General features: G+C 40.0%; 1 protein-coding gene and 1 long non-coding RNA gene across 3 annotated transcripts in view; one reads left to right on the top strand and one right to left on the bottom strand.

Moving 5' to 3' along the window:
* LOC140203126 (uncharacterized) overlaps positions 1-26188 on the bottom strand; it is a 79716-nt gene that overhangs the window by 41126 nt on the left and 12402 nt on the right. The window lies entirely within an intron of this gene.
* zc3h7a (zinc finger CCCH-type containing 7A) overlaps positions 1-26188 on the top strand; it is a 105090-nt gene that overhangs the window by 77320 nt on the left and 1582 nt on the right. For both annotated transcript variants that reach the window (XM_072268964.1, XM_072268963.1), the window contains 9 exons: positions 2211-2416; positions 4093-4193; positions 7645-7826; positions 13625-13701; positions 18994-19127; positions 21393-21498; positions 21582-21690; positions 23719-23846; positions 25650-25813. In XM_072268964.1, the coding sequence (XP_072125065.1) occupies positions 2211-2416; positions 4093-4193; positions 7645-7826; positions 13625-13701; positions 18994-19127; positions 21393-21498; positions 21582-21690; positions 23719-23846; positions 25650-25813 (1207 nt within the window). The remainder of the gene's footprint in view (positions 1-2210; positions 2417-4092; positions 4194-7644; positions 7827-13624; positions 13702-18993; positions 19128-21392; positions 21499-21581; positions 21691-23718; positions 23847-25649; positions 25814-26188) is intronic.

The raw sequence follows: 26188 nt of genomic DNA, 5'->3' as shown, positions 1-26188 counted from the left end.
CCAGCATCTGCAGAATCTCTTGTGGTTATTATTTGTAGTGTTATGTACTTTGTTTTGCATTGGAGGTTCAAGCTAAAAGTTATTTAGACTACAAAAAGAGACATGTATGTTTTGCATGTTTGATTACACCAGTGGTCCCCAACCACCGGGCCGCAAAGCATGTGCTACCGAGCCACGAGGAAATGATATGATTTGGCGATATGAAACTATATGAGTCAGCTGCACCTTTCCTCATTCCCCGTCACGCCCACTGTTGAACTTGAACGCACGCGAGGTCATCCGTCGGTCATTAACCTACAACTACTCGATGAGTAAAAACAAACGTCACTTGAGAGTACTTAGTGGCTAGCCGTATTGCTAAAGCTAAGAAGCTTTTCACTGTTGGTGAAGAATTGATTCTGCCTGCTGCCAAGGACATGTGCTGTGAACAAGATGGCACAGGTTTCTCTTTCAGCTACCACAGTTTCAAGGGGAATCGATGGCATAGCGGAGGACATCGAAGCACAGCTGTTGGAACGGCTTAACGAGTCACCATGGTATGCTATCCAGGTCGACGAGTCTACCGATGTCGACAACAAGGCAATACTGCTGGTTTATGTGCGATACATATTTCAAGACGATGTGCGCGTGGATATGTTGTGTGCACGGCTGCTGCCAACTGGCACAACTGGGGCAGAACTATTCAAGTCTTTGAATGACTTCATGTCAGGCAAACTGGACTGGTCATTCTGTGTTGGAATATGCACAGACGGGGCTGCAGCTATGACTGGACGGCTGTCTGGTTTCACTACCCGAGTCAAAGAGGTTGCTCCTGAATGCCAGTCTACACACTGTGTCATACACAGGGAAATGCTGGCTAGCCGAAAAATGTTACCTGATCTTAACAGCGTATTGAGTGACATTGTTGAAGTTATCAATCACATCAAAGCAAAAGCCCTTAACTCACATCTGTTTGAGCAGCTTTGTGAGGAAATGGATGCAGAGCGCAAATGCCTTCTCTTACACACTGAAGACAGGTGGCTATCAAGGGGGAGAGCCCTGGCCAGGGTTTTTGAGTTAAGAGAGCAGCTACAGAGATTTCTTTCAGGAGAAAAGTCACCACTGGCAGCACACTTCAGTGACGAGGAGTGAATAGCAAAACTCGCTTATCTGTGTGACACCTTCAACCTGCTCAATGAACTCAATTTGTCACTTCAGGGGAGAATGACAACTGTCTTCAAGCTGGCAGATAAAGTGTCTGCTTTCAAAGCCAAACTGGAACTGTGGGGACGGCGAATGGACGGGGGCATATTTGACATGTTCCCAACATTAGCTGGGATTTTGGGAGAGACTGAACAGTCCTTCTCACAGCTGGTGCGCGATCACCTATCTTTGCTGTCGACAGAATTCGAGCATTACTTCCCAACCGCAAATGACCCAAGACGTGTAAAGGAATGGGTCCGTGACCCATTTGTGAATGTCCCCGGTGAATCATCCATGTCAGCATGGGAAGAAGATCAACTCCTCGAGCTTGCAAATGACGATGGGCTGAAAAGCATGTTTGACATAACGTCTCTGCCGGCATTCTGGATCAAAGTCAAGGCTGAATATCCTGAGGTAGCCACGAAAGCACTAAAAACGTTGCTTTATTTCCAACATCATATCTCTGCGAAGTGGGGTTTTCAGCAATGAATGCAATGAAAACTGCAGAATAGACTGGATGTAAGGAACCCCCTTCGAGTATCGCTGTCTCCTATCACCCCTCGATGGCACCGTCTTGCTGCAGGGAAACAAGCCCAGGGCTCCCACTGATTCAGCGATATTGGTGTGTTGCAATGATTTTATATGTTCATACGAGGAAAATATGCGCTGTGTGTTTAATATCCAAACGCTACTTAAAATGTTATGATGTTATTGACTTATAAGTGACTTATAATTGAATTATCACTATATTCATGCAAGGAAAATATGCGCTGTGTGTTTAATATTAAGTTTATTAGATAAACCCTTTTAGAAATGAAATTGAGTGTATTTCTTATAGGATTGAGTGTATCAGCCACTTATAAGTGACCTATCACCTATTTTCTGGTTGCGATTAACACCCCGCCCCCCATCGGCCACCCTGGAAGAATATTGTCAATATTAAACCGGTCCGCGGTGCAAAAAAGGTTGGGGACCCCTGGACTACACAATATACGGTTGGCAGATTTATGTTCTTCTGTTTTTTTCAGATGTTGCTGCAGGAGAAGTGTGTAGGTACCCTGGTCACTGCACATTTGCATATTGCCAAGAGGAAATAGATGTATGGTCCCTAGAACGGAAAGGAGCATTTAACCGTGAGCTGTTGTTTGATCCTTTTGGAAGTGTCAGGAAGGATAACTTAACTGTTGCCAAAATTCTACAGGAACACCATGGAATTTTTATGTTTCTTTGTGAGGTATGTTACATATATTTCATTTTAAATTAATCTTTCACTTTTTCCTTGTTAAATCTGGCACATTGTTGCATTTGCCATTTGTAGTGGGATAAAAATGGAACAAAAATCAGTGCAGTAAAGAGAATTATTATTTCCTCAAAAGCTATGCGAGTGAATGGGAAATGAGTGAGGAGGTTTTGAAGTTTTCCAATAAAGAGATTTTACAATTGGAAATTATTGAGCCATGTCATGTTGGACTCCAGGCCCACTCCTATCATTCATCTCCCAAGAGGTTCCACTAACTTTTGTGGCTGAATGGCTCCCCGTGTTCTGGGGACACTCAGTGAGATGGAGCAGTCTGTAAGCTGCAAGTAGAGCTCGGGCAAATGTCGTCAGCAAGCCTTTTCTAATGGAAACCTTTAGAAATAATTCAAATACATTTGAATGATTTTTAGATTCAAAGATAAATTTAAAACCGCATATACCTTGTACAAAATAATTTAAAAACATTAGATTGTAAAACATACAATTTAAAAAAACACTATTGACTTTACCTAACTTTAAAACTGAAGTTTGATGAGTCCATTCAAATGAAGGGGATCATGACATGCATCAGCCATAGCTGAAGTGAGGGTAAGGGCCAGGTAGGAATTGCATCTGATTATTCTGTTCAGTACAATCAGAACCATTACTTGTCTCAAGGCGGAGTCCAAGAGATTAGATAAACCACTATCTAATCTCCAGCACAATCCTTAACTCTAAATTATGTCGATGTTCTTTGTGGCTGTACAAAACTGGCAGTTAGAAAATAGCATGCTTCAGTGCATTGGTTCTATCGTTGCAATTTCTTTTACGTTCCTTTGCCCTCTTGAATCTCGATGTAGTTTCCTTTTCATTATCCACCCTAGAGATTAAAACTACTGCAGTGTACTTCCCTCCCACTGATTATTTTATTGTTCTGCGAGTGCTTTGGAAAGTGACAGGTGCATTCTCGAGAAGTAAGCTGAGAAACAGCTGTGCCATTGAGCTGTGTGGAGAATTGGCATGGAGTTGTTCAAGTAATTTGTATCTTTCCCGGCAACTTTCCCAAGCATACTTTGAATTTAATGTTTGGCACCCAAGATCAGAATTGTTAAAACCACTGTAGTTGAATGTATATAATGAATTTTCTTTTCACCGATTATATTGTGAAGTATTTAGAGTATCCTATTCTCATAGCCCATTTCTTGGGGAGATGGCAGTTATTAAGATTATGTGTGTATCTTGGCTGATGGGGAAATGCCACAGACTGGCAAGCCCCACTGTTAATAGTGATTGTGACTAAAACAGTTTTAAGGACTCTGCATTTGGCATTATTGCAAGGTGCCGAGGGTCAAGTATCTGAGCTGCCAATCTAAATGGCAACATTTTAAAGCAGAAATTTATCACAAAGAACAATTGGAACAATTTTAAGAAGAAAACAATTGTAAAAGATATCCTATTTGAAGTTATATCTCTTTATTGACTGATGAACTTTTGAATTACAATTTAAATTTTGCAAAGTTTTAATTTGTACAAGAACAAAATTTAAACAATATTAAAAGCGCAGTTTAAACAATGGCAGTTATTGTTTAAACTGCGCTTTTAATGCATTACGAAGTAGGCTCCAACATGAATAATAATTCTGTAATTAATTACCGTGTTCTTTTTCACTTCAGATATGTTTTGATAACAAGCCCAGAATGATACACAAAAACAACAAGGATAACCAAGCCTTCTGTTCCAATCCAGATGCCAAGCATTTATTTAATAAGAAAAAGTAAGTACATTCAGTACTAAGACTGTAAAAGTCATTAGCAAAGCTGTAACCAATCCATTTTTTTCTTAACTTGCAAGTACTTGGAAGTATTCTGTGCGTGGTATGTTTGGATTGATACGTAGATCATCCATGAAATAATTGATTATATTTATTCCCATAACCATATACCTCCAAATCTTTCCAAAATCATATTCATTTATGTTTTGTTTTGGAGATGATTGATAACAGCATTGGTACTTTGCTAGGTTAGGAAGTATAGTGGTAAGTTAATAAGAAGGCCTGTGTAAATTGTTTTATTAATGAATACTGTCGTGGAAAGGCCTAGGTAGAGTAGATGTTTAGAGGATGTTTCCTGTAGTGGGAGAGTCTAGGACCAGAGGGCACAGACTCAGCTCAGAGGGACGTCCATTTAGAACAAGGATGAGGAGGAATTTCTTTAGCCGGGGCGGAGGTTGAATCTGTGGAATTCGTTGCCACAGGTGACTGTGGAGGCCAGGTCACTGGGTGCATTTAGGATGGAGGTTGATAGGTTCTTGATTAGTCAGGACATGAAATTTTACGGGGAAAAGCGGGAGAATGGGGTTGGGTTGAGAGGAAAATGGTCAGTCCTAATAAAATGGCGGAGAAAATTCAATGGGCCAAATGGTCTAATTCTGCTCCTGTGTCTTATGGTCTAATAGGCAGGCAGCTTGCATGCCTTGTCGACAAGAAGCCATTCCAAATCGTCAGCATGTTTCAATGGAGAAAGCAGATCAAAGTTGATCAAGAATGAATCCAAACAGGTTTCAAACACCCACATGCTAAAATTATATTTAACATTGCTGACTCAAACACCAAAACCGATTTGACCCAGAAACTATCTTGAGTGTTTGTACAGAAGTTCATTGAGGCACAATGGAGCTTTGACCAGAACTGCAAGTACATGTTGAGTATCCCTTATCCAAAATTCCAAAACCCTGAAACCTCCGAAATCCAAGATTTTTTTGAGCACTGACGTGTCACAAATGGAAATTCCCACACAGTCCAGGGAAGGTTTCCAGGTGATGCGCATGACTCTGTGCAATATTGACAGTTCTGAGAAGTGATCTCACATATGTAATGAACAGAAGTAAATGCAAAATTTTAAAAAAATAAAAGGGTAAAGCAAAAAATAAAGATCTCAATCATGTATTAAAAGAATGTGTTCGCCATTGTCGGAATGAACATGTGCTGCTTAATGGTATGCTGATCTTAAAACAAGCAAAGGTCTATCACAATGAACTGAAGGTAATTGTGAATGTTCAACAGACCAATTGTGGAAATTTAAGAAAAGGTACAGTATTAATTTTATAAAGATTTTAAAAATGCTGAAGATAAAGCGTGTGCTTGCTGACCGCAAAACAGCAGGAAAATTCATTGAGTTTGTGAAAATGGGCACTGATGAAAATCTAACACCAGGACAAGTCTACAATGCTGATTGTTTTTATACTTTACATAAAATATTATAGTAATCAGTGAGCAAGATTGCATAGAGGCTGAAGGAATTCTTCCCAAGGTTGCGTTGAACCCATGGGCAATGCCAGTATTTCCATTTGCCAAGAAGAATGGGTCTGTCAGAATCTGTGGTGATTTTAAGGTCACCATCAACCCAGTACTGAAAGTAGATCAATGCCCTCTGCCCAGGATAGAGGATATCTTTGCAAACCTTTCTGGAGGAAAACACTTCAGCAAAGTGGGCTTAGCTGAGGCCTACATGCAGATGGAGATAGAAGAAAAGTCCAAAGTTTCCCACTGTAAACATTCACAAAAGGCTTTATCACTATAATAGGCTTATTTTTGGAGTAGCATCTGCACCTGCACTCTGGCAAAAAACTTTGGATCAGGTGCAGCAAGGCTGCCTGGGTACTCATTGTTACCTGGATGACATCATTGTTATTGGTAAGGATGACAAGGAATTTCTCCAAACTCTCGAGACTGTTAAAATTCTTTAAACCAAGCATCACTTACTATGGTCACACTATTGACGCATAAGAATTACACAAGTGTGCTGAGAAAATTCAAGCAGTTGTGAATGCCGCACGAACAAAGGACATGTCAGAGTTGTGGTGCTTGTTAGGATTTGTCAGTTACTATAACAGGTTTCGACCAGACTGGCTACAGTGCTCCACCTTTTGAACTCATTACTACAGGTTGGGAAATAATGGCAACAGACAAAGCAGTCTGAGGTGGCTTTCCAAAAATAAAGGAAATGGTGATGTCAGACATTGTACACACACATTATGATGTACGTTATCCAGTGAAGCTTGCCATGCATTGTTCAGGATGCCAACACATCCAGAAGAAAGGTGTCCAGAGCTGTCAGAACCACTTATGGAGGAGGCTCCAGAACCTGAGACTGTTTCAGAGCCTCAAGTCTCTCCTGCCAAGCAGAGTGACCTCCCTTTGTCAGGAAAGATGTTATCCCAAAAGAGTAAGAAATCCTCCACAGCGATTGAATCTTTAGCCTTGAATGGGACAATTTAAAATTTACAATACTGTACTGTGGATGTCTATATAAGAGATGCATTGAATAGTATTCTGTGTATATTCTGAGATGCATACTATATTGAGTTGGAGTTCATAGCTATGCAGTAGAGATTGGTTGTGTATTTAATACTTCAGTAATATTTGAGTAATATTGTAAATATATTGTCTGAGTACATATTCTTTATTTGTTTAAATAATTCATTATGTGAATTACATACGTGAATTGCATACGTCATGAAACTACCACATGATATGCGTGCACCTTGCTTAACGTAAAAACAAAACTAAGACCTGTTCTCCTGGCCTCCCGTCTTTTATTTGCAATTGGTTTTTATGTTTTGGAGTTCCAAACCTTAACGTATGTGTTATGTACAAGGCAAAGACTACTTACATATATTCAGGGTCAGAAATGATGGTGATCCCAGGCTATCTCATTATATATATTCCAAAATTCAAAACAATCTGAAATCTGAAACTCTTCCGGCCACAAGCATTTTGGGTAAGGGGAACTCAACCTGTATGTCCAACATTCTGTTAATTGTGCAGCAAAAATGTTAGGAGTTTCCAGAACTTGCTATTGACGCCAGGTAGACAATCTCTGAAGAGTATTGATAATGGCTGGGGTCACCTGTCTTGTAAAGACACTGCCCAGAAGAAGGTAAACCACTCCTGTAGAAAAATTTGCCAAGAACAATCACGATCATGATTAGAGAAAAGAGTAGGAACAACAGCATGAAGGGGGTCTTCCCCACAAGCAGACTAAGGACAGATGGCAGACCACGATTGCCCACGTCATACAACATTGCAAGTAATGAAGGAACAGGCCTCTTAAAATGACTGTGCTTGTACTATTCTAAACTCTTACTTGCATTTTATTTCTTTGCTTTGTAGAATTACTGAATATATTATGGTTTTCTTATATAGAATTCTCTCATCTTTTAACTAGGTGCCTCGTTCACATTCTTCGAGAAACAACAGTGAAATACTCTAAAGTTCGACCTTTTGACAACACTAAACTACTTGATCTCTGCCGTCATGAAGTACGCTTTGGTTGTAATAGAGAAGATGAATGTCTCTATGCACACAGTCTAGTAGAACTGAAAGTCTGGATAATGCAACACGACACAAGTAGGTGCTCTAACAGAGGCTGTTATTTTCTTTTGATACTGTGCTGTTTTTCTGTATTCCCCTAAGATTATTTATTCAATGCATTCTGTGAGTTACGTGTAATTCTGCCAAAAGTGTACATCCATTCTGATTATTTTTATTTCCTTGTTACCATAGAGCAAGTGTTCCCAACCTTTGGCCAATAGCATTAAGCAAGGGGTCCGTCAACCCCAGGTTGGGAACCCCTGCAAAAGAGCCAAGTGCTTTTTGGAGGGTGGGTGCAGAGTGGGAATCACAGGAGCTTTGTGGTTTGTGCATCGCTTTACAGCACCAGCTGTAAGATTGGGGTTTGATCTTTGAGCTTGTACATTCTCCCCATGACCGCCTGAGTTTCCTCTTGCATTCTAAAGATGTATAGTTAGGCTTACTGATTTGTTGGCATGCTGTGATGGCACTGGAAACTTGGTGACACTTGCGCGTTGCCCAGCACAATCCTTGCTGATTTGACACAAATGACACATTTCACTCTAGATTTCGATGTACTTGTGACAAGTAAAGCCAATCTTTCTCTCTCTCTGTGTGGTCATCAAGTTTCCTTTGTCCATTGTTCATTAATGAGGGATGCACCTTTGCTGTTTTCTATTCTACTCGTAGCCTTCTGGAATCCAGTGAATTTTGAAGACCTTCAACCAATGGGTCCACTCTCTCTGTAGCTCTGTTCCTTTAAAACTCTTGAATACAGACCTTTAGGTTCTAGCAACTTGTCTTTACTAGACCACTGCTCTACTACAATAATGAATGCCTACCGTTCCATGCCCAAACCACATTTCGGGAAATCTGGTCACTTGGATGTCCTCCTCTTGCCTACTTACAGACAGAGGCTAAAGAGCAAGACTCCAGAGATAAGGACACCAAAGAGGCAGTCACAGGAGGCAGAGAAGCAGCTATGGAATTGCTTCAAGTCGGTGGATTGGGCCATGTACAAGGAATCATCCGAGGATCTGAATGAATACACCATGGTAGTCACAGACTTTATATAAACAGTCGTAGACGAGTGTGGCCTCACAGAATAATTCAGAGTGTTCCCCAACTAGAAGCCCTGGATAAACCACTAGATCCGCAATCTTCTGAGGGCCAGGGTCAGTGACATTCAAGTCTGGCGACCAAGTAAGATACAAGAGGTGCAGGTATGATCTCCAGAAAGCTACCTCATGGGCAAAGTGGCAATTCCAGGCTAAACTTGGATCACTGAAGAATGTTCAACAACTGTAGTAGGGCTTGAATGCTATCAACTCCTACAAAGTAAAACCAAGCGATGTAGGTGACAACAAGTCTTCGCTTCCAGATGAGCGCAATGCCGTCTGTGCTCACTTTGACTGCCTAGGATATTTAACGCATCCGGTCAGGATGGCACCTGTGTGCAACACTCCTTTGGTCGACATCTTCTGGATAGACCATGGTAACCATATATTTCACTTCTTTTATGTCTTAGTTTGTTTTTCCCCTTGCGTGTGATTCTGGAACTGTTGGAGCCTGTGATTTACAGTTTGGAGAATGTTTGGGTGTTTCAGCGCTCTGCCGTCTCTGAGAGGGTTCCGGGAGACAAGAGCAGCGTGAGCAAACCTCATGGCGAGAAGTCTGTGGGACAGGATGCAAGCCAATGTTCGTCTCCACTTCGCTGATTAAAGCTTCCATTGCCCGCTGCTTAAAGCGACGAGGAAGATTGAAAATCGAGGCAAATACCAGGAAGGTGAGCACTGGCTGCCTACATTTTTATCACGGAGGAATCACTTTGCTACCGGAGAGGGGAGACTGCATTTTGATCACTGGTGGGATCGCTCTGCTATGGAGAGGGGAGACTGCCTTTTGATCTTTGGTAGGATTGCTCTGCTACAGAGAGAAGAGACTGCCTTTTGATCGCTGGTGAGATTGCTCACCGTAGGTAGGATTGCTCTGCTACAGAGAGAGGAGACTGCCTTTTGATCACTGGTGAGATTGCTCTGCTACAGAGAGAGGAGACTGCCTTTTGATCGCTGCTGAGATTGCTCACTGTGAGTAGGATTGCTGTGCTACAGAGAGAGGAGACTGCCTTTTGATCGCTGGTGAGATTGCTCACCGTAGGTAGGATTGCTCTGCTACAGAGAGAGGAGACTGCCTTTTGATCGCTGCTGAGATTGCTCACTGTGAGTAGGATTGCTGTGCTACAGAGAGAGGAGACTGCCTTTTGATCACTGGTGGGATTGTTTGCAGCTAGAGAGGGAAAGGCAGGCTGCTGTGCCCAGAGAACATTTCCCAGGTTTTCTGCGTTTTGGAAATGGACTTGAACTATAGACTTTTTTTTTCTAGACTTATAGTTTTTTACATTCTGTGTTTTCCTCTCTGTGTTTTTTTGTGTGTGGAGGAGGGGATTTGGGGGTCAATATGCCTGTTTCGTTTTTGTTCATTTTTTTTGGTGTGGGGAGGTGGGATTTGGGATTGATGTTCATAATGCCGTTCTTTTCTTTCTTGGTTTCGCGGCAATCTGGAGAAGAAGAATTTCAGTGTTGTATACCTTGATAATAAATGGACCTTTGAACGTTTGAACTTTGAAAGCATGGTGGAACCCTCACACATGCCCACAGCCCCCATTGACCCTGTGATTTCAGTCACTGAGGCCGATGTGAGAGCATCCTTCAGGAGGCTGAACGTACCTGGCAGTGCACTAAAGACTCGTACTGATCAAATGGCTGGAATGCTCAGCAATGTCTTTAACCTCTTTGGCAGTCGGAGGTACTCACCTGATTCAAGCAGGCTTCAATTGTACCGGTGCCTAAGAAGAGCGAAGAAAGGATGGCAATGTCTCTACTTCCGTAGAGGTTTGCAAAGATTAAGAATGACATCTAGAACTTTGCAGAACTTCTATAGATGTGTAGAGGAGAGTGTATTGTCTGGTTGCATCATGGCCTGGCATGGAAATACCAATGCCCTTAAATGGAAAATCCTACAAAAAATAGTGGATGCAGCCCAGTCTATCACGGGTAAAGCCCTCCCCACATTGAGCACATCCATAAGGAGTGTTGTCGCAGAAAAGCAGCATCCATCATCAAGGTGCCCCACCTCCCAGGCCATGCTCTCTTCTTGCTGCTTCCTTCAGGAAGAAGCCACAGGACCCTCAGGACCCACATTATCAGGTTCAGGAACAGGTATTACCCCTCAATCATCGGGCTCTTGAACAAGAACACTCAACTTCCATCACTGAACTGTTCCTGCAACCTCTGGACCCATTTTCAAAGACTCTTCATCTCATGTTCTTGATACTTATTGCTTATTTATTTATCTATTATTAATATTTCTTTTTTTCCTCTCTTTTGTATTTGCACAGTTTGTTGTCTTTTGTACACTGGTCATTTGTCCGTCCTGTTGGGTGTGGTCTTTCATTGACTCTATTATGTTTCTTTGATTTGCTGAGTACGCCTGAAAGAAAATGAATCTCAGGGTTGCATTTGGTTATGTATATGCACTTTCATAATAAATTTACTCTGAACTTCAGTCCAGTGAGTGTTTCTCATGCCTTGTCCCCTGTGATTGGAGATTTTACAAGTTGTGCCATGCTTTTCATACTAATCCATCTCACTGAATACTGCCAAGTTTTGTCTACCCAGCTGACTCTTTGATAGGGATTTTGAATAGTTTGTGCCATGCACTCATTTCTGGAATAGTCACAGCTTGCTGGTTTATTCCCACCTTTCACATTCTGTCTTAACTAATTCTCAGTCTATACCAGTATATTGCCCTCCAACTCCAAGTGCTCCTACTTATTGACCACATTGAAAGCCTTTTGAAAAATTAAATACACCACATCCACTAGTTTCCCTTATCTATTCTACTAGTTGTATCCTCAAAGAACTCCAGTAGATTGGACAAGCAAGGTTTTTTTTTACATAAATGGCTAGTACAAGGGAGCATAATTTTAAGATGTTCGGAGGATAGTATAGGGGGAATGTCAGACGTAAGTTCCTTACACAGAGAGTAGTGGGTGAGTGGAACACCCTGCAGGAGTGGTGGTAGAGGCAGATACATTAGGAATATTTAAGAAACTCTTTGATAGGCACATAGATGATAGAATAATGGGGCTATAGGAGGGTCGGATGAGATTGATCTTAGAGTAGGTTAAAAGATCAGCACACCCATCATGGGCCTAAGGGCCTGTACTGTGCTGTAATGTTCTATGTTAAGTCCATGATGACTGATTAATCCTACAGTTTTTAATTTCTTTTTTCCATCTTATTATAAATTCCAATGTTTTCCGTCCCAGTGATGTGGTAATATACTTCGTGTTTTCTCTCCTTTTCTCAAACACTGGGGCAACATTTGCTATTCATCTGCAGAAACTATTTGAGGAACTATCCCACCCCCCACCTTCTTATTTTGATGTCTTCACCCTTTCTTTCCAGTCCTGAAGAAGGGTCTTGGCCTGAAACATCAACTGTTCACTCTTTTCTGTAGATGCTACTTAGCCTGCTGAGCTCCTCCAGCATTTTGTGTGTGTTGCTTAGAAATTTGAAAGACCAGATTCTTGTGATGTATTTGTCTTTCAGTCTCACTAATTTCCCTGGTGCTATACCTTTACTACAACTAATTTCCTTCACTTCTTTAATCTTCCCCGTGGCTTGGTTCATAATATTTTTGATGGTTTTCATTTGTGTCTTCAGTAAAGGCAGATGAGAGTAATTGTTTAATTTCACTTTAATTTCAGTATTTCCCATTATAAATCCCCTATTTCAAACTTTCCTGAAGTTATAAGCATATAACTTTAGAAGTGTTTCACCTATGAGGTAAACAATTAGTTTCCCTTCCTACTGGTTCTTTTAGCAAATTCTTTACAGTAGGACGGATATTAGGTGCGTAGAGATTCATAGAGCAGTCCTGTTAGACAGTGTGCTCAGTGCTAACTGCACACCACTTATTGGAGTGGTTGCTGGAATATAGGTTGATTGTGACTTAAGTCCTCTTGATCTTGTGTCTGGTATTGGGATGTTTATAGTTTTCAGGTTTACAAATCTCTTTTAGGCATTGTTGCTTATTGATTCATTTATGTAAATAATCTCAAAGTGGGTTATATATTGTAATTTTTGAAGTTCGAAGTACATATATGTCACAATATACAACCTTGAGATTCATTTCCTGCAGGCATACTCAGCAAATCTACAGAATGGTAACTATAACAGGATTAATGAAAGATCAACTAGAGTGCAAATAAATATTTTTATTGTATCTTGAAGCACTATGTTGAAATGCATTCAATGGATTAGTTCTATTCCCTGCCCCTGTCACCTATAATGTAATTAAAATCATACCAAGAAAGGGTTTTTTAAAAAATTGACTCCATTTTAGTACTTTAAAGGAGTACAAATCTCAGTAACAAAATGAAGAATTTTGGTTGGTTTGAAGAATGTTCATAAAGACTGGATTTTAACTTTCAGTTTAGAAAACTCCTTGAATTATGTTTCAGCCAAGTATGATTCAATAATCCCTTAGTATAAATTTATAGCAACAAGTTAAGTTTGATGAAGGAATTTGCATGTTAATTAATTTGTTCGTTTATGCTACTAGAAAAAGATGAGTGAATATTGATCATGAACATTTGAAAAAAAGAATAGCCAAAGTGCATTCTTTGAAACTCATTAAAAACAAAATCACATATCAAACTTATTTTCATGAACTTGTCTTTTAAGACCAACATTATTTCTGTGTATGTATCTTCATTTTATATATCTGTACGTATATATGTTCGTACCTTTGCATGTTGAAACTTTACATTGTTATATTCCCATTGCCAGATATAACTCATGAAGTAATTACTCAGGAATCAAAAAAGTATTGGCAGAACATGGAAGCCAGTGTCCAAGCAGGGCAGGTAAACATCTCCAAATGCGTTTGTGTACGTTGTGCAGGGATGGTTGTTGTCTGACTAGCAAATTCAGTTCTGACAATTCCTCACATGGACTGATTAACATACCAGACTGTGGGGGTGAGGCAGTTTCTGAGTTCTAGAAATATATGCTGATATTACAGAGCGAGTTTGGATATCCATGTTCTGTAAACAAGGATTACTCTTAATATTCATTGTATAACAGACTTCACCATGTTGTAATGATAGTAGCTGACAAAGGTTTTGGGGTAAAAAAGCAGTGTGAGGGTACGTCAAGACCAAATGTAAACTTTACGATTAATAATCATGAGGAAAATGGACCCAAATATCCCAGACTTAGCTATTTAAATTATTCATTTAGTCTTCAATTTTTTTCCCCCAAGATATACTTACATATGCATGTTTATAACTAAATCTTTCTTTTTGAATTTGTCACATTTTGACTAATTGCAGGAAGTTTTGTGTCTTAGACGAACTCTTAACAAAATATTGAGGCTAATCAACAAATGGAAGAGGCTTCACTGGCTCTTAGTGGATTTTGTAAACCAACTAACTTTCAATCCCATCTCAGATGTTAAAGAGATGTCTTTCTCATTTTGATTTATTTCAGAATCCTTCTCTTTCGAATGCATGTTCTTGATCCGATCTGTAGAAATACTGTGAAAGTGAGATTATAAACGAACCGTGCAAGTGCTGATTAAATTAATGTGGTTCAGAACTCAGGACACTTGAATGTGGTATCAAATAACAATATTCATTCTTCCACACCAATATGCAAAATGAATATTACATTTATTTAACTAATTATCCAGTTGGAATGCCAATTGTTATAAACTACGCCTTTTTCTTAGGAATTTTGGAAAAAATTCAGATGTCTCCAATCAGCTCTTCAACCATTCCTGCTGTTTATTCTGTTGCAGTCAGTCGGACATTTGAATTCAGGGTGGCATTGACCTCCTGCGGAGCTGGGCTGCGTAGTGGTCTATGTATAATTTCCAAGTGCTTCTTTCAGTTTTAAACCAGACTTTGTGCACTGAGCTATTACTGGTGTAATACCCACAGGAGGTTTATATTGCTAAATAACACAGTGATATTATGAACCAAGTGTTGGAAAATTACACTGGAAATGATCATTAGGATCTGATTCCTCTTGCTTGATCTCATAGTAGAATCATTCACTTTATGTAGGCGGGAGCAATTGCTAACCAACACCAGATGGGTAAATTCTTACAGAATTACATCATCAGTTTTACCACAATCAAGAGCATGCCTTCATACTTTGAATTAAGCCAGTTATCTATCCATCCATCCCTCCATCTCTCCTTCCCTTCCTCTTTCCCTCTCTCCCTCCCAGGGTAGGCCCTTCTGGCCTTTCAAGCCAGGCCACCCCAGCAGCCCCCACAAACCTGGTTAACCCTAACCTAATCACAGGACAGTGACCAGTTAACCTACCCGGTACATCTTTGGACTGTGGGAGGAAACCGTAACATCTGGGGAAAACCCACACATTCCATGGGAAGGGCTTACTGTCTCCTTACAGAATGGCGCTGGAATTTAACTCCATACTCCTGAATTTCCCAAGCTGTAATTGCATCGCACTAGCCACTGGGCTACCGTTACGCCTAACTAACCAGTTTGAGAATAGACAAGGGTTATAATTCCTAAATGTGCCTAAATATCTAGGTATTGAAAACAATTGCATTGCAATAATTGAAAATGGTTGCCCTCTCCCACTCAGTATACTTCTTCACTACAAGTTAATGGAATGATTCAGCAGAGAAAGGGACACTTCAGTTCATCCATCAGTTCTGCGGGGTATTTGCCCAATATTGAAGATACCTTGTTTTATCTCCATTGTTTCTTTTCATCCCACTTGTAGAGCAGAGCAGAGTATACCCACAGCACTATTCCATCCATTGTAATATAGCAGACCATGAAGCTGCTGAACTATGCACACACTATAGAACATACTGGGCGTAAAATCTACCCCTTCCCATCCTTACAGTGTTGCTGGCACATCTTTTCCCCACTTAATGAGTAGCTTATCAAAAGTCAAAGTCAAGTTTATTATCACATGCACAGGTACATTGTAGCAGCATCACATAGATTCAGGTAAGCAGCATTCACAGGAAAAGCATACATTAGACCTACTGTAAATTATTAACTTTACAAGAAATATTTTGATATTCCATTGCAAATCCCGAAGAGCAACTCTTGCACTTGGTGACAAGAGTGAGTCATCAGTGTTAGTTTAATGTGTGATATATGTTATTGTGATACCAGCAAAGTAGTTCTTGAACAGTACAAATGAGGCTTGGTTTGTAGCCCATTCGCCTGTTTTCCATATAAAACTTGGCTCCTGGCTATAAATACAATTGTACTAATGAAATGCATGTATTTCAAATGAAGCCATAAGCTTCTTGGAGCGACACAGCAGCACAGCTCATAGAGCTTCTGCCTCACGGTATCAGAGACCCAAGTTGAATCCCAACCTCGGGTGCTTTTTGTGTGGAGTTTGCACCCTCCCTTTTTGGATTGATAGGGTTAATTGGCCACTATGGGGGAATGGGGAATGTGGGGAGAATAAAATAGGTTCAATATAGATTCAAAATAGGAAAATTTTTAATTGGGGAAGGGCAAATTATGAGGCTATAAGGCTAGAACTTGCAGGTGTGAATTGGGATGATGTTTTTGCAGGGAAATGTACTAAGGACATGAGGTCGATGTTTAGATATTTCTTGCAGGATGTTAGGGATAAATTTGTCCTGGTGAGGAAGATAAAGAATGGTAGGGTGAAGGAACCATGGGTGACAACTAAAGTGGAAAATCTAGTCAGGTGGAAGAAGGCAGCATACATGAGGTTAGGGAAGCAAGAAGGGGCAAGGGTCTGAGAAGAGCAAGAAGGGGGCATGAGAAGGTCTTGGCGAGTAAGGTAAAGGAAAACCCCAAGGCATTCTTCAATTATGTGAAGAAAAGAAGGATGACAGGAGTGAAGGTAGGACCGATTAGAGATAAAGGTGGGAAGATGTGCCTGGAGGCTGTGGAAGTGTGCGAGGTACCTCAATGAATACTTCTGTTCGGTATTCACCAATGAGAGGGAACTTGATGATGGTGAGGACAATATGAGTGAGGTTGATGTTCTGGAGCATGTTGATATTAAGGGAGAGGAGGTGTTGGAGTTGTTAAAATACATTAGGACAGATAAGTCCCCGGGGCCTGACGGAATATTCCCCAAGCTGCTCCACAAGATGAGGGAAGAGATTGCTGAGCCTCTGGCTAGGATCTTTATGTCCTCGTTGTCCACGGGAATGGTATTGGAGGATTGGAGGGAGGAGAATGTTGTCCCCTTGTTCAAAAAAGGTAGTAGGGATAGTCTGGGTAATTATAGATCAGTGAGCCTTACGTCTGTGGTGGGAAAGCTGTTGGAAAAGATTCTTAGAGATAGGATCTCTGGGTGTTTAGAGAATCATAGTCTGATCAGGGACTGTCAGCACGGCTTTGTGAAGGGCAGATCGTGTCTAACAAGCCTGATAGAGTTCTTTGAGGAGGTGACCAGGCATATAGATGAGGGTAGTGCAGTGGATGTGATCTATCTGGATTTTAGTAAGGCATTTGACAAGGTTCCACACGGTAGGCTTATTCAGAAAGTCAGAAGGCATGGGATCCAGGGAAGTTTGGCCAGGTGGATTCAGAATTGGCTTGCCTGCAGAAGGCAGAGGGTCGTGGTGGAGGGAGTACATTCATATTGGAGGATTGTGACTAGTGGTGTCCCACAAGGATCTGTTCTGGGACCTCTACTTTTCGTGATTTTTATTAACAACCTGGATGTGGGGGTAGAAGGGTGGGTTGGCAAGTTTGCAGATGACACAAAGGTTGGTGGTGTTGTTGGTAGTGCAGAGGATTGTCGAAGATTGCAGAGAGACATTGATAGGATGCAGAAGTGGGCTGAGAAGTGGCAGATGGAGTTCAACCCAGAGAAGTGTGAAGTGGTACACTTTGGAAGGACAAACTCCAAGGCAGAGTACAAAGTAAATGGCAGGATACTTGGTAGTGTGGAGGAGCAGAGGGATCTGGGGGTACATGTCCACAGATCCCTGAAAGTTGCCTCACAGGTAGATAGGGTAGTTAAGAAAGCTTATGGGGTGTTATTTTTCATAAGTTGAGGGATAGAGTTTAAGAGTCGCGATGTAATGATGCAGCTCTGTAAAACTCTGGTTAGGCCACACTTGGAGTACTGTGTCCAGTTCTGGTCACCTCGCTATAGGAAGGATGTGGAAGCATTGGAAAGGGTATAGAGGAGATATACCAGGATGCTGCCTGGTTTAGAGAGTATGCATTATGATCAGAGATTAAGGGAGTTAGGACTTTACTCTTTGAAGAGAAGGAGGATGAGAGGAGACATGATAGAGGTGTACAAGATATTAAGAGGAATAGATAGAGTAGATAGCCAGCGCCTCTTCCCCAGTGCACCACTGCTCAATACAAGAGGACATGGCTTTAAGGTAAGGGGTGGGAAGTTCAAGGGGGATATTAGAGGAAGGTTTTTTACTCAGAGAGTGGTTGGTGCGTGGAATGCACTACCTGAGTCAGTGGTGGAGGCAGATACACTAGTGAAGTTTAAGAGACTACTAGACAGGTACATGGAGGAATTTAAGGTGGGGGGTTATATGGGAGGCAGGGTTTGAGGGTCGGCACAACATTGTGGGCCGAAGGGCCTGTAATGTGCTGTAATATTCTATATGTTCTTCTATATAAATAGGATTAATGTTAAGACTCCTGCTTAATGGTTCATACAGACTCGGTAGCCTGAAGGGTCTATTTCTGTATTGTATTGCTCTATGATTCCATAGATTGGATGTATGGCTCAAGCAAATTTTGAAGGAATAACTACAAATTTTCAAACCTGTTACTGTTGTAATTATTCCAGTAAATGAGTAGACAGTATTGTAATTAAAAATAACACACTCAAAATGCTGGAGGAGCTCAGCAGGTCAGGTAGCACCTATGGAGAGGAGTGAACAGTTGACCTTTCGGCCTGAGACCCTTTCTCAGCCCAAAATGTGGCATGTTCATTCCTCACCGTAGGCGCTGCCTGACCTGCTGAGTTCCTCCAGCATTTATGTGTGTGTTATACTGGATTTCCAGCATTGCAGAATCTATTAAGATAGTGACTCAATATCCTGGGGCTCTTTATAATGTGGCATAGGTTGGAGTTATTGCCTTGTGCTGCCTCATTGGAGGTGAATAGCCAGTGATTGCTTTTCTTGAATTTTCAAGGTACCTGTAGGTTTTTCAAAATCTAGGAACCTCAACTTAAAGCTCATGTTTGTCTGTGGACAATGCTGGAGGTATGGACAGGTCAGTGAGCCAGACAAGAACAGAAAATACTGCAATGCTAAAGCAAGACATCCGTAAGTAATTGAACAGTTATTGTAAATTCAGTCAAAGGAGGGTTCTTGAATGTGTGTGTAATTGTATTATAGCATCATAGACACTCACATAATTAGATGCTTATTGTTTTTATTCAATTATGTAAATTTTAAAGAATGCTTGGATAATGCAAAATATCGACTACCCAATGCAGGAATTAGTTCAGTTGCAGTGGCTAATCTATTTTAATTTGTTACTTCATTTTTAAAGTTGTGAGAATATATTATAATCTGATGGATGACATAGGAATTCTCAGGAATATAGGTTTGCCATTGTTATTTATCTGATTAGTGATACAGCTGAGTAGCAGGGTGAAGATACATCTCTACCAAAGGAGGTGTAAGGTGCTCCTTCTCTCCACCTGCTTGCAGTTCACCCTGGAGCAAGGTGCAGCACCTGCTTAGTCTCCCCCTGCCCCCCAACTGATCAGAGTCAGGTGAAGCCATGAGAGCAGGTGGTGGATGGTCGTATGAGCAGCTGGTGCATATCACAAGTCCTGGTTCTGCAACCACTGGTGCCAGGCAGACAATCTCTGAAGAGTATTGATATTGACTGGGGTCACCCATCTTGTAAAGACACTGCCCAGAAGACGGCAATGGCAAACCACTTCTGTAGAAAAATTTGCCAAGAACAATCATGGCCATAGAAAGACCTTGATCTCATTATGACATGGCACATAATGATGCTGAGTGACACACTGATACATTGGCCATATTGAAAAAACAGTACCCATTGTTAGTTCCATTTGCCTTTGGTGTTACGGTGGCAATGATATTTTGCCCTACTAGTTATTGAAGTGTGAAATTGAAAGGGATTAATGCTGCATACACAACAACCTTGCCCCAATCGTAAAATACAAGTAAAGAGGGCAAGTAAGGTCCAAATCAGTCCTGTTGAAGTACTCTTAAAGAAATCATGCAAAGACAGTACAATATCCTAAGTTAGAAATATGAATCAGTTACAGAAGCGAAGTTGTGAGGGGAAGAAACTTCAGCAACCAAACTTTGAAGAATTGAAATTTTAACAATTAAATTGTTAACACCATGATCAATTTCAATGTAGATATGTAGATTAAATTCTGCTTTGATTATGAAGTTACTTGACTACATTTCCTGTGGTAAAATTGCTTTGGTTATGTCAAGGAAATAAAAAAATAATAACTACCCTTTGAATGGAGAGCCAGAAAGTGAAATGTTTTGAGGAAGATAATGGTATTGTATTTCTACAACAAAATTTTGAGTACTACAACTCATTACACATCTGTCTCCTCCAAGTTTGATGCGACATTTATGTATAAGTAATGCTTTGTGCTATGTGCCTTTTTGTAATTCAGAAAACGGTTTTGAACTATCATGTTTAGGTCTTCAAATATAATGATAATGAATGATTGGGTCCCTTACATGAATAAGGGTATACAGAGTATTCTCACTTTGCGGCACTTCAAATAACAGAAATTCTCTTTTTCGGAATTCCTAAATCTCCACCAAAAAATTTTGAAATGTGGAATAAATTTTTCCCTTAAGGAATTTATTTGAAAGAAAAAAAATATAAAATGCAAAAGAAACAACAAATTTTGTCAACTTCTGAAAAGGGTTCATGTTACAGAAAATCAAGATATGGACAATTTTCTAGAAACACATCCCCTCTGTTATATGAAGATAAATTGTAGTAGCATTGTAGACAGTTCAAAGGAAATTCACTGGAGTGGATGATCAAGGGAGACTTAGCAGGTTGAGGCTATGTTTGAAGTTTAGAAGAGCTGAATGTGGTCAGGATGGGGCTTTAACTCGTAAGATTTCTGTGAGTTTTATTTTCTCATAGAGTAATGAATTTTTGGAATTCTCTATCATTGAGTGTTGTGGAGGCTAAAAATCTTTAAAGTGGAGATAGATACGTTTTTGCGAGATAGGGGAATTGCGGGATTTTGGGGACTGTATGAGAGGAGAATTTGAGGCTAAGTGTCATTCTGCCATGATCATCTTGAATGGCGCAGATTTGAAGGTAGCCTACTTCCTTTACAGCTTGCTTCTATTCTATAAGCACATTCCCATTTCTTCCCCTCACCCCTGATGTGGAGCTTGGCTGTCAAATAGGAAAATCCCTAGAGATTTTGGTGCTGATTCTACATTAGTCTCTGTTGTATATTGATCATCATGCAAAGAATATCAATATATAGTAGACATATGCTACTAGAAATGAAACATTTTACTATCTTTGCCAACATGTTTTTTTAAACCTGTTTACAGTTGGACCAAAGAGCATCGTGTGCTATTAGTGATGTCCAATGAACGTAAAAAATGGACAACAATACGCCCTTTGCCATCAAAGAAACCAATTCCACAACAGTTTGATGTAAGTATTTTTATTATGATGATATCAAGTAACTAATTGCCATTGCAAATTATGGATCCCATAGTGATATCTCTCTGTTTCAGTTATGCATGCATATAGCGAAAGGAAAGAAATGTGGGTACATTGGAAACTGCTCCTTTGCCCACAGTCTTGAGGAAAAAGACATGTGGACCTATATGAAAGACAATAACAGTAAGTGCAGACTAAAGCTTTATTGTTCTCTGTTTAAACTTTAAAGCTGCTTAAAAATCTACCGTCATATACATCAAATAATTTTCTTCTTAAGAGTAATCCTTCCTTTTAGATTCTTAAACAACACAGTTCTGCAATGATTATTGAACAAAAACCTTTTTTGATATGGGACAATATGGATTCTCTCCTTTTGCAGTACCTCAACTGTAGAATCCTGAGTCTTTGTGTGTAGTTTTTCATTGATTCTTTTGTGTGTTTCTTTGTATTTACTGTGAATGCCCGCAAGAAAATGAATCTCAGGGGACATATATATACGTTGATAATAAATTTACTTTGAACTTTGAACTTTTGAGTAGATATACCAGTACAGTTCTGCAGTAATGAATTGGAATAACTTCATATGCTGCTGAAAATCAGAAAACTTAGTACAGCTTGTCACATAATCAGTGCAGTGGTACAATCTTATCTGGCTTGCTCAACATTCATACCTCCTGCAGTGCCTATACACAAGCACACGCTTTTTGGCAGGAGAAATTTTGAAGCATGTTAAAAATAATTCTAACCTGCAGATGTATTGATACCTCCCTTAGACCTCAGGACGGGTTGCCAGGAACAAGAGCCAGACAGGATGGGTTAACGCATCTCCTCTGTGCAGGGAACCCTGTTGTCTCAGTTGTTGCAATTTCTGTGTGGGAAACCCAGTATCGAGAAAGCTAGCGCAAATTGTGTGGCCACCCGTCACTGAGCACTGAGGTACGGGACCTGGCATGGGCAGTGAGTTCAGAACATTGCTGGGCATTAGCCACTGTTCCTTTGAGGAGAAACAACCACATTGCTGCTCTGGGGAGAGGTGTGCGGCCAGCGAGGAATGGTGAAAGGCCTTGACAGAGTCGATGTGAAGAAGACGTTTCCTATGGTGGGAGAGTGTAAGACCAGAGGACACAGCCTCAGAATAGAGGGGCATCTCTTTAGAATGGAGATGAGGAGGAATGTCTTTAGCCAGAGAGTGGTGAATCTGTGGAATTCTTTGCCGCAGGCAGCTGTGTAGGCAAAGATTTTATGTATATTTAAGTCAGAGGTTGATAGATTCTTGATCGATCAGGGCACGAAGGGATATGGGGAGAAGACAGGAAATTGGGGCTGAGAGGAAAATTGGATCGGCCATGAAGAAATGGCGGAGCAGACTCGATGGGCCAAATGGTCTAATTATGCTCCTATATCTTATGGCCTTATGGTCTTATGAATATGGACACAACAGTTCCCATCGCCTCCGACCTGATCTGTCAACTCATGAAGCAAGTACATTGAGTCCTTGCAGTGGCCTGCCCACAGTGTGCTAATTATTGAGCAGCCCTGCATGTTGTACTATTCACCCCAGCACAAGCCCTTGAAATCAGCCTCTCCATTCCCGAACCTGGGCATTTCTTTACTGTGGAAGCACAAACAGGAGGCAGGGGTTTGTGCCAGGTTCCTAGGACCGTAGTGGAGAGAGCCGGGGCGGGGGGTTCATGCTAGATTCCTTGCACCGCAGAGCCTTGTTCAGTCAGGTTCCTTCCTTTGATAGTTTGGATGGGAGTAACAAAGGCATTATAACGATCCATTGGAGTATGAGTGTGCTATGTTCCTGGCTTGATGTGGGACATCATTTAAAAAAAAAAACTTCCTTTAAGAGATTTGCTCTCTCCTGAAATTATTGTGACTTACTGTACTTAGATTGTTCTCATGTCAAGGACTGTACACTTTCTTTTGGAACAAGTAAGATAAATTAAAGACCTATGATATAATCTCAGTCTTATATATAAAAAAATATAAGAATCAGATGCCAGAGAGGCTGTATGGTTTCCTGGGCATGTTGAACTATTAAACAAGGACCTGGCTGATATTCTATCCGCAGCCACTTTCCTGCCTGGTTGCTGCACACAATAATACGTTTACTCATTGAAAATCTAAATCTAAGAAGCTTTATGCTGCTGATTGTTCATTTTTTGAATTCTTTCCCCATTATTCAGTTTTAATTTTAATTTTCAGTCTTAGATATGGAGCAGCTATATGAAAAGTGGCTAAAAAGCCATGAGCCAGAAAAAGAAGAGGCAGCTTCTGTACCAAAGGAGAATGGGAAGCAGATACACATGCCGACTGATTATGCTGATCTTGTGGTAAGTGACTGATTAAATAGCAAGTGCTTAACAGATCAACTGCAAGTTCCTGACCGTGGTAAATGACATTAAGTAATTTTCCAATATTGATTTCTGATATAGTGATACATTCTCCTGCAAATTGAATTTATTCAAAGTATAATTCTGTAAATTTTAAGTACTTCATTGTGCATTCCAGTCCCTAGTCTTACTTGGTTGCAAGTACTTAAAATTTCAATAGATTATGTTCTCTCCAAGATGGATTTGACTAGACAGCAAGTTCTCAACATTGTACTAGTCGTGCATGTTGTTGGTGAATGTATAGATCTTAGAATGTGACTTCTGTACCGATTAATTCTGGGATCATTATTAAGGACTTTAAGAGCTCTTTATCTTGTTATTTCATGTTCTTGTTATTTATTGCTATTTATTTATATTTCCATTTGCAAATTTGTTGTCTTCTGCACTCTGGTTGATCTTTCATTGACCTTTAATAGTTACTATTCTATAGATCTGCTGAGTATGCCTGCAGGAGGATGAATGTCAGGGTCGTGTACGGTGACATATACCTGCTTTGATAATAAAATTTACTTTGAGCATGATTAAAGGTCAATTACCAGCTCTTGGTATAGTACCTTCTGTTCCTTATTACTAGAATGTCAAAATAAAGTGCATTTTAATCAAGAAGAAGCAATTAAAGTATGACAACAACTTTTTGAAACAACAATTTGCAGTCAACGTGGAAGAGAGACATCATTCCTCCTTAGCTTAGAGACACATGAGACTGCGGATGCTGGAATCTGGGGCAATGCATAAAAGGCTGGAGGAGTTCAGCATCTTTGGAGGGAAATAGACAGTTGACATTTCAGATTGAGACCCTTGATCTAGTCTGAATTCCCCACTCTTGAAGAAGGATCTCAGCCCAAAACAATGACTGTTTATTCCCCTCCATAGATGCTGCCTGACCTGAGTTCCTCCAGCATTTTGTCTGTGCTTTATTATCTGATTCTCAAGTTAGTTTGGAAGCTTAAGTCTTTCCCCGCCTGTGAATTTTTGATTCAAAAATTTGCCTTTGTACTTTGGTAGTTTACATTTTGTTTTTTTTAATATTAAATTACTCTTTATTATGACATACTAATAAAGAGTGAAGCGATGGAGTTAATTTTTACCAGGAGTTGCTACCATTGAAAGTTGACTTAACTGTTAATGATCACAGAAATAATGAATACATTCTTAGTAGTCATACTTCTAAGCACGTATTCAGAGGTGGAGTAAGCAACTGCCAGCATTTAAGAAATGTTTAAGCAAACATGTGAACAGCCAAGCATAGAAAACTACAGGCCAAGATCTGGTAAATGGGATTAACATTGATGCATACTTTTTTTTTGGAAAGACTGTGTAATTTAGTGTTTTAACAAGTAAGTGATACAGGTTGAGTTTTTAGTATTGAAGAAAAATATCAAAATTCCACTTCATCTTTCCGATGCAGACTGGTCTGAGTGTTTCTATTATTAACCGATATTCATTAAAACTATTCTGAGAACTGTTACTTTTGTTCTGCTTGGTTAGTACTTCAATCTTTTTCAGGGGAAATGTACATAATTTGCGTAGATTTTTATTCATCTTATTAATCATACATTTTCTCCAGCAAAAGAAGAAGTGGTGTCTGTTATTCCAGATTTCTGCAGAATCTCGTGTTTATAGTGGACACTACTTGCTTTTTTCTGCTTTTGTTCTTACTTATAATGTCTGTTACTTAAAGTTTTTTGTCATTTTGATGCTGCAATGGACTTAAAGGCAATTATTATTGTGTTTCCTTCAAAGAGTTGCTATCACTGTTGGCTTTGTGGAAAAAACTGTAACAGTGAGAAGCAGTGGCAACAGCATATAACCTCAGAGAAACACAAGGAGAAAGTTTTTAGCTGTGAAGATGATCAAAACTGCTGGCAATATCGCTTTCCAACAGGACAGTTCAGTGTTTGTGAAATGTAAGAATCTCTAATTCATTCTTAAACAACATAAAAACGCGGTTTTAGCTTTAAGAAAGACATTTCCATCATTTAGTTAACAGAAACTGTATGTCAGGGCCTTTGCTCCAGTTATATTGGCAGCAATAATCTTTTATAAAATAAAACAATAAACAGCATAATAATTTGTAGAAGACCTTGCAGTTTGTGATTATTTGTCAGTTACCTAGCTAACATAGAGCAATAACAGTTAAGGTTGTTGTAAATAATGAATGCTGTGTGCTTATTATTACCATCTATGTCCATTCCCAGATATTCATTTCACCTAGAGTGAGTATGTGCTTTGAAGTAAAATCTGTTATCTCATTTGGTTAGCTTTATTATTTTATCCTACTT

This window comes from Mobula birostris, chromosome 9 (genome assembly GCF_030028105.1).
Source record: "Mobula birostris isolate sMobBir1 chromosome 9, sMobBir1.hap1, whole genome shotgun sequence".
Classification (NCBI taxonomy): Eukaryota; Metazoa; Chordata; class Chondrichthyes; order Myliobatiformes; family Myliobatidae; genus Mobula; species Mobula birostris.
The sequence above is the reverse complement of the archived record's forward strand: the minus strand, read 5'-3'. Positions and strand labels throughout refer to the sequence as shown.